At 44.5% G+C, this 18060-nt stretch overlaps 1 protein-coding gene across 4 annotated transcripts in view; it reads left to right on the top strand.

Moving 5' to 3' along the window:
* CLIP1 (CAP-Gly domain containing linker protein 1) overlaps positions 1-18060 on the top strand; it is a 122798-nt gene that overhangs the window by 74459 nt on the left and 30279 nt on the right. For 3 of the 4 annotated variants that reach the window (XM_059139600.1, XM_059139599.1, XM_059139601.1), the window contains 8 exons: positions 1712-1828; positions 3978-4035; positions 4569-4652; positions 5532-5688; positions 7346-7511; positions 7608-7823; positions 13427-13543; positions 15591-15697. In XM_059139600.1, the coding sequence (XP_058995583.1) occupies positions 1712-1828; positions 3978-4035; positions 4569-4652; positions 5532-5688; positions 7346-7511; positions 7608-7823; positions 13427-13543; positions 15591-15697 (1022 nt within the window). Of the gene's footprint in view, positions 1-1711; positions 1829-3977; positions 4036-4568; positions 4653-5531; positions 5689-7345; positions 7512-7607; positions 7824-10023; positions 12292-13426; positions 13544-15590; positions 15698-18060 lie in introns of all 4 variants that reach the window. The other variant, XM_059139602.1, reaches the window with a different exon arrangement.

The raw sequence follows: 18060 nt of genomic DNA, 5'->3' as shown, positions 1-18060 counted from the left end.
GGAATGGAGCTCATTCATCTTCCAGATTCCTGATTTGCTTACAGCAGCCTGCCCGGTGCTAGTGGATTTCCCAGTTGGCGTGCAGTGTCCTCTGAGTATCTTGAGTGTGGTTTCATCTGAGGAGATTTAGAGAAAATAAGGGCTCAACTAGGTTAATTTATTTTGGTTTCTTAGCATCTGTGTACTTAACGACTTTGTCCCTGGGACATGCTCTGTGCTCTGCTTAAGCTTGGTTCTAGTCTCTAATTCCTTTTTAAAGATTTATTTCATTAAGAGAGAGAGAGAGCACATGTGCAGGAAGAGGGGCAGAGGGAGGGAGAGAGAGAATCTCAAGTAGCCTCCCTGCTGAGCTCGGAGCCTGACGCGGGGCTTAATCCCCTGACCCCAAGATCATGACCTGAGCCAAAGTCAAGAGTCAGATGCTCCACAGACTGAGCTACGCACGTGCCCCTGTAATCTCTTTTAAAATAGAGAGCTCCCTAAGAGGATGGTATTAAGGTAAATGAAGGAATAGACAAGAAAGAAGCTTATATGATTATCTCCTCCTCCTCTGCATTTACATCATTGTCCTGTCCATCAGCCCTTGGGCAAACACAGCTGTGGACACTGAGTGCCACGGGACTGGTCAGTTAGCGCGCGGGGATAAGTAGCAGAATAAGGTGCAGAGCCCGGAGCCCTTCGCATCGCTGCTCCTGGCCTGTTGGAGAGCTTTTCCTATGCCGCGGTGAGGATGCCTCCTATTTCTTGCCTTTTTGAGGACAGACAGACAAGTATGCTTTTGGTCGAGGCGTAGGAAATTGCCTGAAACATTGGCCAGCTACATCCCTGTCTAATCAGCCTTGCCACATGTCGTCTTCATCTGTAAGGACTGTTTGAGGAATGAATGGTCCCAGTCCTCCCACCAGTGGGAGTGCTGGGGCTGATGCCCAGCGTTCGGAGCTTTTTGTGGGAGAAAATACTTCTTGGACGAAGGGTTGTAAGGTTAGACGGGGGTGGGGGGGTGGGAGGACAGACTGAAAAATCGCCAAGTAACCTTCTTTGAAGATGACAAGCTAATTACAGGAAGATTTTCTCAAATCTCCTCACTCGGATCCGAAATACCAATCAAATCACAAAAATTAATTAATAGAGAATCCATAGCTAAGGGTTGGTCAAATATTTTTACCTCAAGATTTGATGAAAACCAATTTCTGATTACCGTTGCCAGTGCATTTTAAAATTTTTATTATTTTTTTTAATGCTGAACTACTTTAAGCACATGCAAACATAGAGGAAATAACACAGGCCGCATGTCTGCATTCTTCCTACTTGACGGCCTTTAAAGTCCAGAAAATGAAGATGCTTGATTTAGCTATTTAGAAAGTAAGCGTCTGCACTTTCTGCTTTAAATCATGTGGATATTCCAAATTTTGGTATAGAAAAATACTCCTTTTGACTATTTTAAATAGTCATTAGATCGTACTATCTAGAACTGATTGTGCGAAGTCATTCCCTTCTTAAAATTAACCAAAAACTAAAAACAACAACAACAACAACAACAAAATAGTTTTTTGTTGTTTTCTTTAACCCATGCCTTTATTCCTTTCAGTTTTATTTGGTTGTGTTTGTTTCTCATAGGTTTTTTATATTTGTTTTACTTTTTGTTCCTCATTCATTCTTTTTTGTTTCCTCGTGTTGGTTTGCTTCTGCACCATGTAACTCTGTACGGTAGGCTAGTAGCGTTACCAGAGAGCTGCAGGGGCGAGAGCTAACACTTAATAACCTTCAGGAAAACTTGCGTGAAGTCAGTCAAGTGAAAGAGGCTTTGGAAAAAGAACTTCAGATTTTGGTAAGTACCTCTTGGGAATCGGACTCTCAGGGTTTCTGGCCATTTGAATAACGTTCCTGATTTAAAAACAAAAATCTCCATAAAGAAAGAAGTATTGGATCTCTTTGCCTTTCTCTTTCAAAGTATTCATTTAAATTGAGTGTATTAGTCCTGGGCTGGTAAGTACCTTGAAGGGAATTGGATCAAACCCGACCTAGCAATAAAGGTAGGTATTACTTTTTCTTTATTTAAATCTGTCCTTTGCCTCTGGTAAATGAGCCGCTTTGGCGTGTGATCGCCTGGTTTTGCTAAACACAGGGCTCTCCCAAGCTTATCCGCCCAGCACTGAGGGTTTCATTTATAATGAGGTTTAGGCTCTGCCTTCTCCCTCCTTCTGACCGCGCACCGGAGAGCGTGGTGCTGGACCGCTCGCACCCCGTCAGCGGAGTCCGGGAGTCCTTTCTTCCAACTCACTATAACCCACCTCAGCAAATTACATTTTGCATCTATCCTCTCGCCTTAATCACAGGTTGTAAGATATTTTGTTTTTCTTGCCTTTTCTCAACTGTTTTCCCTTCTTCCTGCATCAAAAACTGAACTTAGTCAAGGCTGACAACCGTAAGCACACAGCACGGGAAAGGAAAGTCGTAGGTGTATGGAGAAGCCGGAAAGAGAATCGTGAGTTAGGAAGGGACACTTGTCTTAGGTCCTCTATATGCCATTTCTTCCTGGATTATTACACTTCTGTGCTAGTACCAGAGGTGAATAAGTGTTTGCTTTTTTTTAAAAATGCCAATATTACGAAGTTCTACTTTTTCAAATGTCAAGTGTGTAGCTGCACTGTTCACTATTGTAGCCATTGTCCACATGTGACTATATAAATTTAAATGAATTAAAATTAAATAAAATTTAAAACTCAGTTCTTCAGTTGTGCTAGCCACATTGTAAGTGTTTAATAGCCTCATTTGGCTAGTGGCTACCATATTGAACAGCACAGGATAGACTATTTCCATCATGGTGGATGGTTCTGTTGGGCAGTTTTGATATACAGTATTTTAGCTATATTTTGAGAGCAAGTTGGCTTGGGAATCATGATTTTCTAATATTATGGCCTTTAAAAAATGTGTTTTGAGTCCCACACTATTTCTGTGGCGTTGCCTCCCTCCCCCAAACTTTGAAGCTATTTACTTTTCTTTTAAATTAGTGTACATCTACTACTATCTGTCTGTGTACTCAAGAGAAAACTTGCCACCTAAGTCTGGCTTTGGAGAAAACACAGGGGACAATCTTTGGGCTTTGGTGGACTTGTGTGGCTTGTGTGCCCATTTTATTCATAATCCTAAACAGTTAGAAATACTCACTGAAAATTTTTCTTGGTGCATCCAGCTCAAAATTCATCTCAGGAAAACCAGGAGAACGCTGCGTTTTTTTCATTTTGTTTGTTTTTTGTTTTTAAATCTATTGTCATGTTCAGAAGAGAGTAGGTGAGCAGTGGGCCTTTTTGGTTTAAGAAGTAGTTGATAGTAGTTTCAAGATACTGGCTCTGATTACTCTCAGACAGAAAAACACTGCAGAATTCTTTTTTTTTTTTTTTTTAAGATTTTATTTATTAATTTGACAGAGAGAGATCACAGTAGGAGAGAGGAAGGGAAGAGATCACAGAGAGAGAGGAAGGGAAGCAGGCCCCCTGCTGAGCAGAGAGCCCGATGTGGGACTCGATCCCAGGACCCTGAGATCATGACCTGAGCTGAAGGCAGCGGCTTAACCCACTGAGCCACCCAGGCGCCCCAACACTGCAGAATTCTGACCACTGTCTCAGGCAGATTCCTGAAGAGAAGTCCTGCTGCTTGAGGGTGGCAGCATGGAAAAAAGCATACGCATGTGCCACACGTATGCCCAAGCACACACGTATGCACGTTCACACATGCGTACAGATGTACATGCATGCTCGGGCCAGGACATGGATGTAAGCCCTGTTCCCCTGTGTCACATACACACACGGTATATATATATATGGTGGTATTTGGCGTTTACACGTTTTTAAGTATAAATTTTAATGAAACAAAATCGGTCACAAAAAGTAGATAGTGTTTTAGTTATAACTGGTTGAAACGTTTTATTTCTGCAATTTGAAATCCTCCTGTTCTGACGATCCCATTCTTAATTTTAGAAAGAAAAGTTTGCTGAAGCTTCGGAGGAGGCAGTCTCTGTTCAGAGAAGCATGCAAGGTATGTCTTACTAAGTATGGCTTCGGAGAATGTCAGGTTCCCAAGCTGGAGCTGGCCTCTGGAGTACAGGGAATAGATGGCTCGTGCAGTCTGACGTCGTGCTTCCAGAAGCTTCCACAGCACACGGAAATGCCAGATTGCACTGGCTTCCTGAAGTCTCAGACTCCCACTTACTTCGTTCTTCTTGTGACTAAAGGCTTGTTCCACGTAAAAATTAAGTATACTTGGGAAAAATCTTATCTTACTTGATCTTTAGTCATTGATAGCTTTATTGAATTTTAGCTGGAAATAAGAGAAAGAGGCCTGGAAAGGTGTGCTCTGTGCCTGCCTAACCCACAGATACGGGGGGCGAAAAGAGATGCATCCTTTCTTCTCTAGTCATTACACAGTGGTTTGCTGTTGTAATGAGACTCTTTAGTATTTCTGTCCTCTCAAATCCCTAGTATGTGATTTGATTTGGTTGTAAGACCATCAACCTCTAGATGGCTTATTAAGTATGAAATATATTAAACTTTTGACTCTATCCTCAATAGAAACTGTAAATAAATTACACCAAAAGGAGGAACAGTTTAACGCACTGTCTACTGAATTGGAGAAGTTGAGAGAAAATTTAACAGGTAAGCGGTCTGTGTTTACTAAGCACTGAACACAGTAGGTTTCCTAGGATTTGAGATAACTGTAGTACGTTACAATAACATTATTCAGGAGTCACTTCTCTCTTTAGTGTAGTATAATGTGATAAAATATTTGCTTGAGATCTGTAACCTCTGCAAACCCTCTCTGCCCTGTTTTCAAACGAGTCGGAATCCACCACACACCTCTACTCCTCCCACTGTCCTTGATTCACCATCGTCTTTCACTTGAGCTGCTGTAACAGCTGGCCGCCTGCTCTGCCTGCTTCTGCCCTCATCTCCTTCAGTCCATTTCCAGCACAGCAGCCAGAGCCATCCTTCCGCTAAGTCGGGTCATGTCACTTTTCTACTCAAGATCATCCAGTGACTCCCATCTCACTCAGAGTAGAATCTGGAGTCCTTACCAATGTCACGTCCTGTTATCTCTCTGATGACCTCTCATACTATTCTTCCCTTTGTTCGTTCTACTCCAGCCATGCTGGCCTTGTTGGCAATACTTGCAAGTCAAGCATTTTTGTGCCTCAGGGCCTTTACACGTGATTTCCCTAAGTTCCTTCCAGTCTTTGCTTAAATGTCACCATCCAGAGAGGTCCCGCCCAAGATTTTAGCCCTCCAACTCTTTCTTGATTCCTTTCTCTGCTTGTATTTTTTTCCCCTCTTAGCAATTAACACTATTTTTATACTATTTGTGTTTGTTTGTTTGATCTTGTTTCTTGTCCATCATCTTGGCTAGAATATGTTTTTCATGAGGGCAGGGATTGCTATATACAAATATTCCCAGAGCAAACCTTGGAATATAGGATGTGGTCAATAAACTTTTGTTGATTGTAACACTACAGTGATTTTTTTTCTATATGTATTCAGATATGGAGGCAAAATTTAGAGAGAGGGATGAAAGAGAAGAGCAGTTGATAAAGGCGAAGGAAAAGTTGGAGAACGACATTGCAGAAATAATGAAGATGTCCGGAGATAATTCTTCTCAGCTGACAAAAATGAATGACGAGTTACGTCTGAAAGAAAGGTATGTATGAATGGTTGTAAGGGCGCCTGATTTAGGTTCGCCTCTGAAGCGCGGTCTAGGAGGGAGGGGAGCCAAAATTCAGGATTGTTCTGGATTGTTCTATTTTGTTTTTTTTTTTTTTAAGATTTTATTTATTTATTTGACAGAGATCACAAGTAGGCAGAGAGGCAGGCAGAGAGAGAGAGGAGGAGGCAGGCTCTCTGTGGAGCAGAGAGCCGGACATGGCTCTATCCCAGGACCCTGGGATCATGAGCCGAGCCTAAGGCTGAGTCTTTAACCCACCCACTGAGCCACCCAGGCGCCCCAGGATTGTTCTGTTTTAAGGTTTCCTGCCGCTCTTCCTTTTTTCTTACTACATGAGTTGTCTGCTTAAATCAACTATGGAACCTTCTAAGCAATACAGTATTAGAGGCTTTTTGATGGCTTGTAAAGAAAAGGCAGGAGTTTACCTGGGGTGGAAACATGTTTCACAAGCAGCTAACGATATTTTTAGGCTGTTTCAGTGTAACGAAGGGTAACCCATATTACAGGCGAACTGGGTATGTGCCCTGCACCTTGTGGACAGCTTTAGTGGAGTGGGTTTTCCGATTCTCCTAGTAATCCTGTGAGGTGAGTGTGTTCTTGTTCCCATCTTGAGGAGAAAGGAATTGAGGCTTCGTGAGGTGATGTGACTTGCCTGAGATTTCAGGCTTGTGCGGCCCGGCCTCGGGACCCCCGCTGGTCATCAGCAGTATCTGCTACAGCCACGAGCTACAGCTTCTGTCTCCACCCCACCCCCGTCTTTATTCTGAGACTATTGTTGCTTTGAGCTTTCTTTTCTTTTCATTGCTGCTGGGTAAAAATCAAATGTTTTATTTTGTAAGGCAAAAACTTTGAGAGGACATTTTAGGGCCATGAGACCCATGATTCTGAAAGTGTGACTGGTTGGCAGTTAGGTTTATCTCTGGCCATGCACCCCCACAGTTTAGCGGGATGGTGACGGGGGGGGGGGGTGCGGTGGGGTGGGGAGGTTGGCACCTGGGCTTTGATTGGCCCCCTTGGTCAGACTTGCTGGGGGTGGGGCGGGGGGAGTGGGCTGTACAGGTAGTGGTGGCCTGGTGCCCCAGGGAGCTCTAGCTCTGCAGGTGTCGGATGGCCCAGAGGGACCCTCCAATTTTCCCACCTCTGTTTTCAGAGTCCTCTGATAGCCCGTTTTCTAGGTTTGTGTCACACATTTTCTGTACATCTTACTGACCCACGTTGGTATCTGGAGGCTAGATCTTCAAGTTACCACTTGTCATTTTGTATCTTGTGTTTTCAAGGGGCAGTAGAATGAGTTTTTGATAATCTCGTCTGCTAAGATTTTTTGAAACTTACTAAATATTTACTCATTTATGTTTACTTTTCATTCCTTTTTCCATACAGATCTATTGATGTAAAATACAAAACCTTCATAATTACAATAATTGTCACTCTAAGTAATGTATCTATAACTGCCTCAATTGTTAAAATTAGTCTTCAGGGCAAGTCAGGCCTTTTTGTTTGTTTATTTCAGATGTTATTAATTACTTACAAACTATAATCATCAGTACATTATGAATAGTGTCTTTCTAAGTATGACTGGAATTTAAAGCATTCTTTTGAAAACTCTGACACCTTGTGTTGAACCTTGTTCTAGAAATGTAGAAGAATTGCAGCTCAAACTTACCAAGGCTACTGAAAACGCAAGCTTTCTGCAGAAGAGTATTGGGGAGGTAACTCTCCAAGCAGAACAGAGCCAGCAGGAAGCAGCCAAAAAGCACGAGGAGGAAAAGAAAGAGCTACTGAGGAAACTGGTGGACCTGGTGAGGAGAGAGTACATGAGACTAAGTGCTGGCGAGGGAGGCGAGGGCAGTGCAGATACAACTGGTGACTTACTGCTTCCCTCGGGGTTTCTGCAGGAAAAGAAGATGGAAATGAGCCACAACCAGTGCCAGGATCTGAAGGCCAGGTTTGAGGAGGCCAGTTGTGAGACAAAGGCGAGGCATGAAGCCGACCTGCAGAGCCTGCAGAAGACGCTGTCGGACACGGAGGAGAGGCTGAAGGCCGCGCAGAAGGAGAACAGCGACTTGATGCAGGAGATGGCAGAACTGAAAAAACAAGCCGACAAAGCCAAAGTATGTACTGGGAGAGGAGCGCGTTGCTGCGTGGCATCACGGCTGCAGCGGGGCGTACAAAGCAGCAGCAGATGGGGTGGGTCGCACCGACCTTTACAGATGCTAACCTCTGAGCGCATGGCAGGATGGCAAATTACATTTTCTTGGCTTCCAGTGCTTTCTGCCAGCTGCTGCTCCTTCTCAAGGGTGGCGGTGGCTACGTCCAGGTCTTGCCCCTGAGTGTCCTGTGTAGCCATCGCCCCCCACCCCTGTGCTGTGGGCTTCCCAGCTGTCCCAGAGAATCTTGTGTTGTCTGAGCTCTCTCTGCCTGCTTGCAGGAGACCCTGTTGTGGCCTCTCATCTTGGCCATCTTACTGCCACCTTGCACTGGGGTTAAGAGAGACATCTTGCAGCAAAGCAACAGGCTGAGGCCAAGCCAAGCAAGTGTGCCCTGGGGAAGCGGGGTTCCTATAGAGCACATTAGAGTGAGGGCTCTCGAGAGGACTTTTATATGTCCCCGGAAGGCACACTCCTGTTACTAAATAGAGTAGAATTTAATACATTGTGTTTCATTTTATGGTGTCAGGGTCATCTCTGCAACCCAGTATATTTTTTGACTCTGGTCACTTAATGAAGTTCAACCGTCCTGTCAGTGTTTAACTTTTTCCTGCCACCATTGCACTTGCTCAAAGAAAAGTAAATACTTGTCTTTAATTACTTTTAATGTTTGTGTAGGAGTTTAGGGAAAAGGAAATGTAAAAGAGCTTATGTGAGACTTGAAAAAAACCCCACCTAAAACTCGTTGATTAAACTGGACATGATACCACACGTGCTATGTATGTACACATGCACTTTCTCTCTTCTCTGTGCCGCCATCAAGGCTTCGTCCTCTCCCTGTAGAAATCTCCAGTTTTATGAGCAGTTTAACACTGGATATAATTTCCAGATCTTTTGTCTTTGTGCTTCCCTTTCTCTGGACAGACTCTGCTTTTTTAGTGTTTCCGTTAAAATGTGGCAGTCTGACCAAACCACAGCATTCCCGTAGTTTGTATGAAGACTCAGTTCTGCTTCCTGGTGTTGTAAAATTTTTTTTAATTTTTAATTTTTTACAAGGGTCATTTGGTTAGGATTGTTTCCCTTCCAAAGTTGTCTCGATATCCGATTCCTGCGAATGTCAGTGTTTGTCAACAATAGTGGCTCACAGACTATTTTATGAATTTGATGATACCTTAAGATGTACTCTCCCCCCTCCCCCGGGGATAATTTATATGCTCAACAGGTTTTTATATAAGATGTCAGGAGGTTCAGGAAGCCCACAGAGTTGCTGTGTTTCCTAGTTGAAGAGCCAGTGATCTGTAGCTGTGCTGTCCAAGGCACTAGCCGCTGGACACATTAATTTGAGTTTGAATTTGTTAAGTTTCAATAAATCACAGACTGAGCCCTTAAGTCTCACTCACTGCACTTGACGTGCTCACTAGCGGCTACCGTATTCGTGCAGACAAAGGACACAGACATCACTGCAGAAGGTTGTGGACAGCGCTAGGACAGATAATGTGGTCAGGTCATTTTACAAATCAGTATATTTTTTTAAAAAACTATTTATTTTATTCACCAAGGCCTAGCAAATTGGTCTGTACTTTTAATAAGTTAGACTTAATATTGCGATTCAGTCAGTCAGGCCAGTGACTGTCCTTTAGAAGGTCAAGGTCTTGTGGTTAGTTTGAAAAGCAACAGTTTATTTTCCCTCACCCCCCTCCCTTTTTTTGGTTAAAATACACTCACTTTTTGTAGTTCTCTGGTTTGGATTTTTAAAAAATTCTTCCCTGAGTTTTTCCTACAGTAGAAATAACTGGGAAGTTGGGAGGGCAGGAAAGACTCTGGCGCCCCAATGTCGAAGTCAAACTACACTTTTTGCCTTGTTAGGGACCACTCAGGGATGATTTCAGAAGTGTTGCAAAGAGAAAATAAACCAGTAGGTAGACCAGCACTTTGCAATTACAATTTGCCAATTACAATTTTCTTTGTATTAATTATACTTTTATGGGCTCTTTTCATCTAGATCCCCCCCCCCTTGTTATCCAGGTAGTTTCTATGACATTTATTGTAAAAAAAATTTTTTTTTTCAAACTTTTACAATTTAGGTTGCGTTAGGTTATTTGGGCTCACATTTGTCTGCTTGATTTCATTTTGTTTCCATTCTTTCCACCCTTTGTCTCTGTAGTCGCTAACTTATTTGTTAACATCAGCCAAAAAAGAAATTGAACTAATGTCAGAAGAGCTGAGGGGTCTGAAATCAGAGAAGCAGCTTCTTGCACAGGAGGGAAATGCTTTAAAGTTAGAAAAAGGTTCACTTTTATCAAAGCTGGTAGAGGTGGAGGCCAAAATAACTTTGCTTCAGAAAGATCAACAGAAACTGTGGTCGGTCAATGAAACACTTCATTTAGAAAAGGAGAAAGTCTTAGAAGAAAAGCAAGATGCCGAAAAGCTTTATCGGCAGGAGCAGGTCCATAAGGAATCCTTGGCGGTTGAGAGAGAGCAGTTACTGGGAGAAATTAACACGGCACAGGAAGAACTCCTGAGGATCAGTATGGAAAACGATTCTTTGCGGGCTTCCAGAGCAAGTGTGCAGGAGCTCATGGAACAGCTCCAGCTCAGCAAAGATACTTTGATCACAGAATCTAAGAAGGATCAGGAAGAAAAAAGTCACCTGGAGGATCACATCAAGAAGCTCGTTACTGAAAACCTTGCCTTGGCCAAAGATAAAGATGAAATTATTCAGAAGCTCCAGAGCTCCTACGATGAGCTGGTCAAAGATCAGAAAACCTTGGTGCAGGAGATAGAAGATCTCACCACTGAGAAAAAGTCAGCTTTGGAGAAGCAGTCAGGTCTTGATAACATGTGCCTCGCCTTAAAAGTAGAAAGAGAAAATCTTCTCCAAAGCAGCAAAGATCTGCAGTTTGAGAAGGACGTGCTCCTTCAGGACCAGGAAAAGCTGAGTGCCAGCCTGGAGGCCGCCCTCCAGATCAAGCAGCTGCTCAGCACGGAGGCCAGCGGGCTCCGCACGCAGCTGGACGAGGCCCAGCGGGCTCTGAGGAAGGCGGAGCTGGAGATGCGGCAGCTTCAGGCCTCGAACAGCAGCCTCACCAAGCTCCTGGAAGAAATCAAGACCAGTCGGGAGATCACAGACTCCGAGTGCATCCAGCTTCTGCATGAGAAAGAAACCTTGGCTTCCTCTGAGAGAAGACTCTCGGCTGAAAAAGAAGAACTCCTAAGTGAAAACAGGCTCCTTGCTGAAAAACTGAAGAAGTGCTCGGAGGAGGCTGCCCGGGTTGAGATGAGCCTGAACGAGAAGATCGCGTTCCTCACTTCTGAGAAGGAGGTGGTCTGTCAGAAGATTACCAAGCTCAAAAAGCAGCATGACAGTCTCTTGAAGGAAAAGTCTGTCCTGGAAATGCAGAATGGAGATTTGCTTGCAGAAAGGGAGAATTCCGTGAAAACCATGGGAGATCTCCGAAGGAAGTACGATCAAGAGTCCGCCAGCAGAAGAATCATGGTGCACGAGAAGATGAAGCTCCTTGGGAATCTCGACACTCTGGAGAAGGAACTTCAGGAGAGGAAAAGGGAAAACCAAGAGCTGGCTGCCACCAAGCACGAGCTCTCTCTGATGCTGAAAGAGGCCCAGAGTGCCAGGAAGAGTCTAGAAAAAGAGCACACGAGCACCCTGCAAGCCAAAGAGAGCCTGAATGCCGAGCTTCAGACGTGCTGTTCTGAAAAGAACATCCTGCTGAGGGACGGACTGAGCCTACAAGAAGAGTGCCAGAGGCTGAACGAGGAGATCCGCGCTGTGCAGCAGTCCTTTGTCCGGGAGCAGGAAGCCAGAGAGCAGGAAAATGAGTCGTCCCTGTATGAAAACAATAAGCTTCACGGGCGGATGGCGCTCCTAGAGCAGGAGCTAGAAGAGTTAAGAGTGTGTACTAAGCAGCTGCAGTCTGAAAAGTTTGTGCTTGTCCAGGAGAAGAGCAAGTCAGAGCAGAAGGTGGCAGAGATCATTAAGGAGAAGGAGCTCTTGAGTGCAGAAACAGCTCGGCTTGCTGCCAACATAGAGACTCTGAAGAGCGATTTCAGCACCTTGTCCAAGTCCAAGTTAGAGCTGCAGGAGCTGCACAGCTACCTCACCAAGATCCTGGACGACCTCCGGCTCAAGCACGAGATGACGCTGGCCGACCGCGCCAAGGTGGTGCAGGACAACAAGAACCTGCTGGCCGAGAAGAGAGACATGATGCTGGCCAAGGAGGAGCTCCTGAAGGAGAAGGAGAAGCTGGCGGAAAGCTACTTCATCCTTCAGAAAGAGATTAGCCAGTTGGCCAAAACCAACAGCCACATCTCAGCCAACCTCCTAGAATCGCAAAATGAAAACCGTACTTTGAGGAAAGACAAGAGCAAGCTCACTCTTAAAATTAGAGAGCTCGAGACTCTTCAGTCATTTACGGTAAAATGGGAGGGTCAGGGACCAGGCCTGGACTACTAACCCCCGTGCACTAACTTCTTAGCACCCTGGGCGCTTGTCTTCGAGGCCAGCAGGGAAATGTACCCCACCCAAGTAGCTGCGCGTGTGTCTCAAGCTGTTTATCTGACCACCCGAAGGGGCAGTTCTGTACTAAATCTCTAATTGCAGCTGTCTTTCTCCTTTGGAAAGAATCATAAACTGTGAATAAAAAGGATACATTTTTTAATTTAAGGAGAAATTTTCTTGAAAAAGTTACCTGTGGTTCTTTTTCTTTTTTTTTTTTTTTTAAGATTTATTTGACAGACAGAAATCACAAGTAAGCAGAGAGAGAGAGAGGAGGAAGCAGGCCCCCGACCGAGCAGAGAGCCCGATGCGGGACTCGATTCCAAGACCCTGAGATCATGACCTGAGCCGAAGGCAGCGGCTTAACCCACTGAGCCACCCAGGCGCCCCCCCAAAATTTTAATTTTTATAATTATTTTTATCTTATCAGCTAAGGATTTGTGTCCATATCCATGCGATCTTTTTTATTCACAGCCATGTTTATATTCATTACCCACAGCTTCTCTCACAGACTTTTCCATTTAATGCTTCTCATTAAACACTTGAGCCTTATGTTAATAATTGCCCAAATAATTTTTATCTTTACTTGAGAAATCCCCAACCTAAATTACAAGTTATTTCAGAAGCCTCACATCTGAAATAGCGAGAATAGTGTTGCCAACATACAGCAGTAAATACGACAAAGGGAAAATTCAGCTACGTAAAGGACGTTACTGTTTGTTATCAGGGAAGGGAATGTTTCTCTCAAACACAGGTTAGCGATGAGCGTGACTGTTAGTGTAACTTTGGAGCTTGGAAAGATGTAGGGTTGGAAGGGTCTGAAAATATGCAAATATCATATTGCAGTTGGCTTGTTTGAAGAACGGCATGAAAAGGGTCTGTAGCTTGGTTCCCCTTTCGTGGCTCGGTCTGTTTGCCTCAGCATTGGATTGGTGACTGGTCCTTAACCTTCACCACACAGACAGTGAGGGCTGCCTGAGCCGCACAGCCCGAGTGTCCCCAATGGGCTTGCCCAGGGCTGTCCTCTTTTCTCACGGTGCTTTCTTGTGTTCAGGCTGCTCAAACGGCAGAAGACGCCATGCAGATAATGGAACAGATGACCAAAGAGAAGAGTGAGACTCTGGCCTCCTTGGAGGATACCAAGCAAACAAATGAAAAACTACAGAATGAAGTAATCAGATTTAAATGGCTTTTTGTACAAAGGACAGCTTACCGACTTCATGGAATGTTTGATCACTAACTCGGAATTGTTTATTTTTTGAAGTGTGGCCTCATACAGGTTTGATCCATGTTAGCGGAGTCGCTTGTACATCAGAACCACGATAATATTAAATAAAGTATATGACTTCATTACTCACTTAGTAGGGTCAACCTTTAAAAAAATAATGAGGGGAAAACCCTGATAGCGTGGCTTTCTATGGTAACTTCAGAGATGGGACTGTATCTTTGATCTGAAATCACACACATTTTTTTTCCTCCGCGCTCTCCCAACTGAAGCCACTAAATTCCACTTCTCAGCCCTGAGTCTGACGTAAGCCTTTTCTTGGCATCACTCAGTCCTGGTTCCCTTTTGTGTCCTCTCCAAACAGCCACTTCTGGGTCTCAGACAGATTGTGGCATGGAGATCACTTCGATTCTGTCCCAAGTAGCATATTTCTCATTCTTCCTGGACCCATTTTTGGTCCTCCTCCTCCCTATGCCCAGCTCATACCAACCCTTCCTTCCTTCGGGAAGCAGTTACCTCTGAATCCTAAGTAGATGGATTTGCCCAAATCGTTAAGGCTTTTGAAAGGGATAGTCAGGTGAGACTATTAAAGCAAGGAAAGGGCTAACCACATTGTAGAGCTGCCGTGTTGAGGCTAGGCCTTCTCATTATGGAAGGTCAAAGATGGAAATCTGTAAAGACACGCACATTTTGAGATGATTATAGCGGGAATACAACCGGATGAAGAAGGGGGTACATTTTCAGAACTGATAGTCCTAAGACAAGAAGAGAAAGCATTAAAAAAATCAGATGATAGTCACAGAAGCTAAAACAAATGAGAAGATTTTAAGGAATGGATCTAATTTTTAAGGGTAGAATCAGGGAGCATTGTGTGCCTTCATGACGTAGCTCTTGGTGTCCTTGTTGTATAGCCAGAATACAAGACCAGATGAATCATTTTTTGGACCCATTGTGATCCTTGGTTTTTCTTATTCTATGAATCTGGAATTCCAGATTCCTCTATTAATTGTAGAGGGCATGAAAAGGAATATTGTGGTGGTAAAACCATTGAGGCACTGTCTGGGACTCCTGACTGGTAGCATGTGACGTGGCAAAGATGTCTGTGACCATAAGAGATGATTACCCAAGTCCCAGGAAGTTGCCGTGGTGCCAGGAGCGCACCCTGGGGCAGTGGACGGCCCCGAGCGAGCTCCCTTTCCTTGGTTGAGGCTCTGCACCTAGAACTCTGGTCACCTGTCAGAGCCTATAGCTGGTCACGCCCCCACTCATTCCAATCGTGTGTCTGGTGTTCCCACCAGGGCCACGCTCTAAGCTGGCCGCCTCCCCTGTGTGCCGCTGATGGAGTTGAACGAATGAATATGAGGCTTTTCAGCCTCACTTGCCTGGCTCTTTTCCCTTGTCAGATCAAAGTTAAGATGGATAATCAAATATTGTCCCACCTACAGATAATTTCATTTGGAAGATTGTTGTAGTCAGCACTCTGTACATTTGGTACTAAGGTTGACAGATACATCTGAAATCACTAATCTGTGGGGAAGGAAAGGAGTTTTTGTTTTCATTACAAAGAATAATCCTTGCTGATGTAATGCCTTTGCAATTTATTTCTTGGCTTCGGTTTTGGTTTTTTTTTTTTAAAGAGGGGTCATACTTGAATAGCAAGTTCAGTGGTAAATATTGAGATTGTCCACAAAGAGAAAGTAAACTTTGGTTGTAATTCATGTAGCAATTTAGTTTGACATTTTGGCCGGGTGGATGGGGAATGTCTGACTAAATGTAAGGGGGAGGCTTGCAGTTTATAATGTCATGGTCATTTGTCATCTCCTTACCCAGTGGCTTTTCTTTTCTTCTTTTTTTTTTTTTTTTTTTTTTTTTGGCAAATGACTAATGTCACCTGTCTTTTTAGTACACATTTGCATGAATAATTTGTCTATCCAGTCATGTCACTGGGAAATGAAATAATTTCATCAAGTTTTTTTTTTTCTTGGTCTTTAAGTTGGATACACTTAAAGAAAACAACTTGAAAAATGTGGAAGAGCTGAACAAGTCAAAAGAACTTCTGACAGTAGAGAACCAAAAAATGGAAGAATTCAGGAAAGAAATGTAAGTTCATTTCCTTTGAGAGAAACCGGGGGACTTCATATGGCAAAAGTGAAGACAAGACTATTTAAAAAAATAACTTGACAAGTATTTAGAAAGTAGTTGCCCCTTTCCTGCCCCCCAAATGTGGTAGCGTGCCTGGAAAGTAAGCCCTGTAACTGTTCAGCTGAAAGGTAGCTAAGTCACAGTGGTAACCAGGTTAAAGGATCAAAGTGAGTGTGTGCTGGCTGATAAGTGAGGGCAGGTGGCATTCGAATATGACTTTATGAAGAAAATACAAGAGGAACTGGAGTTTTGTTTGTTTGTTTTAAGCAGTGTGCTTTAAAAATCTCTCAAAACCCTTTCTGTAGGGAGAAAAAAAGCATCTCCCTTTCAAGATTATCAATAATCTTGATTTTAAGAATAATCCAACCTTCTTGCATGGGAATCAGGTGAGAGGACTGTGGAAGAATATTTCTACTCAAGGTTTATCCCTCAGTCTGCTGCCTCGATTTCAGGCAGACAGGCTGACCGTGTTTCCTTTGTCAACACCAGCTCCAAGTCCCGGCCGTTCAAGTCTGATCGTCATAATCGTTGGTGTTTATCAGGCATTTGAGATGATAGTTCGTGTGTAGAATTCATTTTGTTCTTCTGTTCTGAGAGCTACACCATAAACCAGCTGTGTAAACCTAAAAATTTAAAGCCAGTTAATGTGGTGAACCTTTGTGTCTTCCAAGCTGGGAAGGATACAGAGACAGATTTACATGGCCCCTGCCCTTCTAGGGCTTAAATTATTTGCTTCCTGTTCTGAGCAGACAGAGGCATGAGATCAGTCAGATAGTAGCTCCACTCCAAGCCTCCACCCTCAAGGCGAGTTGTTGCTCAAGCTCAGACTGAACCTAGGACACGTTGGGTTCTTCGGAGAGTTCGTAAAATCCCTCCTCCGAGTGACTCTGGGGCACGTGATCAATCCCTTCCTCAGTCTTTGTATTTTGTTTTTAATTTGTATTGAAATTCCAGTTAACACACAGTGTCGCGTTGGCTCAAGGCGCACAGTGTAGTGATTCGGCGCTTCTGGACCTCAGTCTTAGCATTAGTATTTCTCCAGACGGTGCTGAGAAAGTTCGCACCAGCTCCCTGCGCATTCACAGACTCCTCAGCTTACACAGGAGCTCAGGACCGGCAGGAAGAGCTTGCATTGTCTTGGCCTTCTGAAGCCACGGCAGGCAGGCACATAGAGGTCACCATGATGGGAAACCACACCAGCACCAGCTCTGAGAGGGTGGCCGTGGGTGTGCTGCGGGACTTTGCCCGTGACACAGAAAGGAGTGTTCAGAGCATTGTTGACTTGAGTTCATTTGTGTCACACAGGCAGCTGGTGAGGGAGGATGTGAGCAGCAGGAGAAGATTCCCTAACCAACCTCCCACTGCCATAACCCCACCTGTGAGCTCTCTGGGCCGCACTAGGTAATGGAGGGGCAGGGTCAGCGTGGACCTAGCAGAGAGAGCCCTTAGGACGTTGCTAAGACCCCTCTCCCCCACAGTACTACTTAGCAGTCTCTCGTCATGGCCATTGTGGGTCTAGTGTTTAAGCATCCAGCGTCCTCACCGTGTCACTGTCCTGTCACCCGCCCCCCAGTTAATATGGGGTGGCTTAACCTCTGTGAAGAGAGAAATTTTCTGCCCTTCTTTGAGTGATTCCAGTGAATAATAAAAGCCTGGGCTCCTGGCTGTGGGCACAAAGGATCACGAGCGTAAGACTGTGGCCCCTGCTGCTGCTGCCTCTAACTGTGGCCTGTCACCTGGAGCCACTGTCCCCAGATCTCTGAGTGGGAACCAGGACCACTGGGCAGATAGCCTGTGCTACTTCTGCCTCTCCACCTTTCCTCAGGCCCACTGGGCCTGAGGGAGTCGTGTCTTCTGTGGGTGACCTGGCACACTGTGGCCAGGGTTCCTTAACCAGAGGGACGAGCCGTGGGAGACACCAGTGACAGGCTTCAGAAGCTGGTACAGGGAGTAGGTTGGAAGAGCCCCTGCCCCCAGTGACTCATTGTTCCCTGCGGTAGACTTGGCCACATTTCAAGGACCATCTAAAATAAATGTACTGTGTAATGGGAATGGTGCTTCTCAAAAAAAAAAAAAAAAAAAAAAAAGGCAGTCATTTTACTGCTCCTTAGTTCCTCAGTGCCCAAAGCTAGAGAACGAGCAGCAGATGATTTCTCTGTGGTTCAGCATGTATCTGGGGCGCTTTATGTCCTTCAGAACATTCCTGGTGTCTCCCCTCACCTGACAGGACTTCAGTTCCTGGAGGAAAATGGACCCCAGTGTAGACACTGGAGTTCTAATCAGAATTACTTCCTATGGAATATTGCCCTTGGCGCTGGCGA

The sequence above is a fragment of the Mustela lutreola genome, chromosome 11, assembly GCF_030435805.1.
Source record: "Mustela lutreola isolate mMusLut2 chromosome 11, mMusLut2.pri, whole genome shotgun sequence".
NCBI classification, from domain to species: Eukaryota; Metazoa; Chordata; class Mammalia; order Carnivora; family Mustelidae; genus Mustela; species Mustela lutreola.
This window is presented reverse-complemented; position numbering and strand designations above follow the sequence as displayed.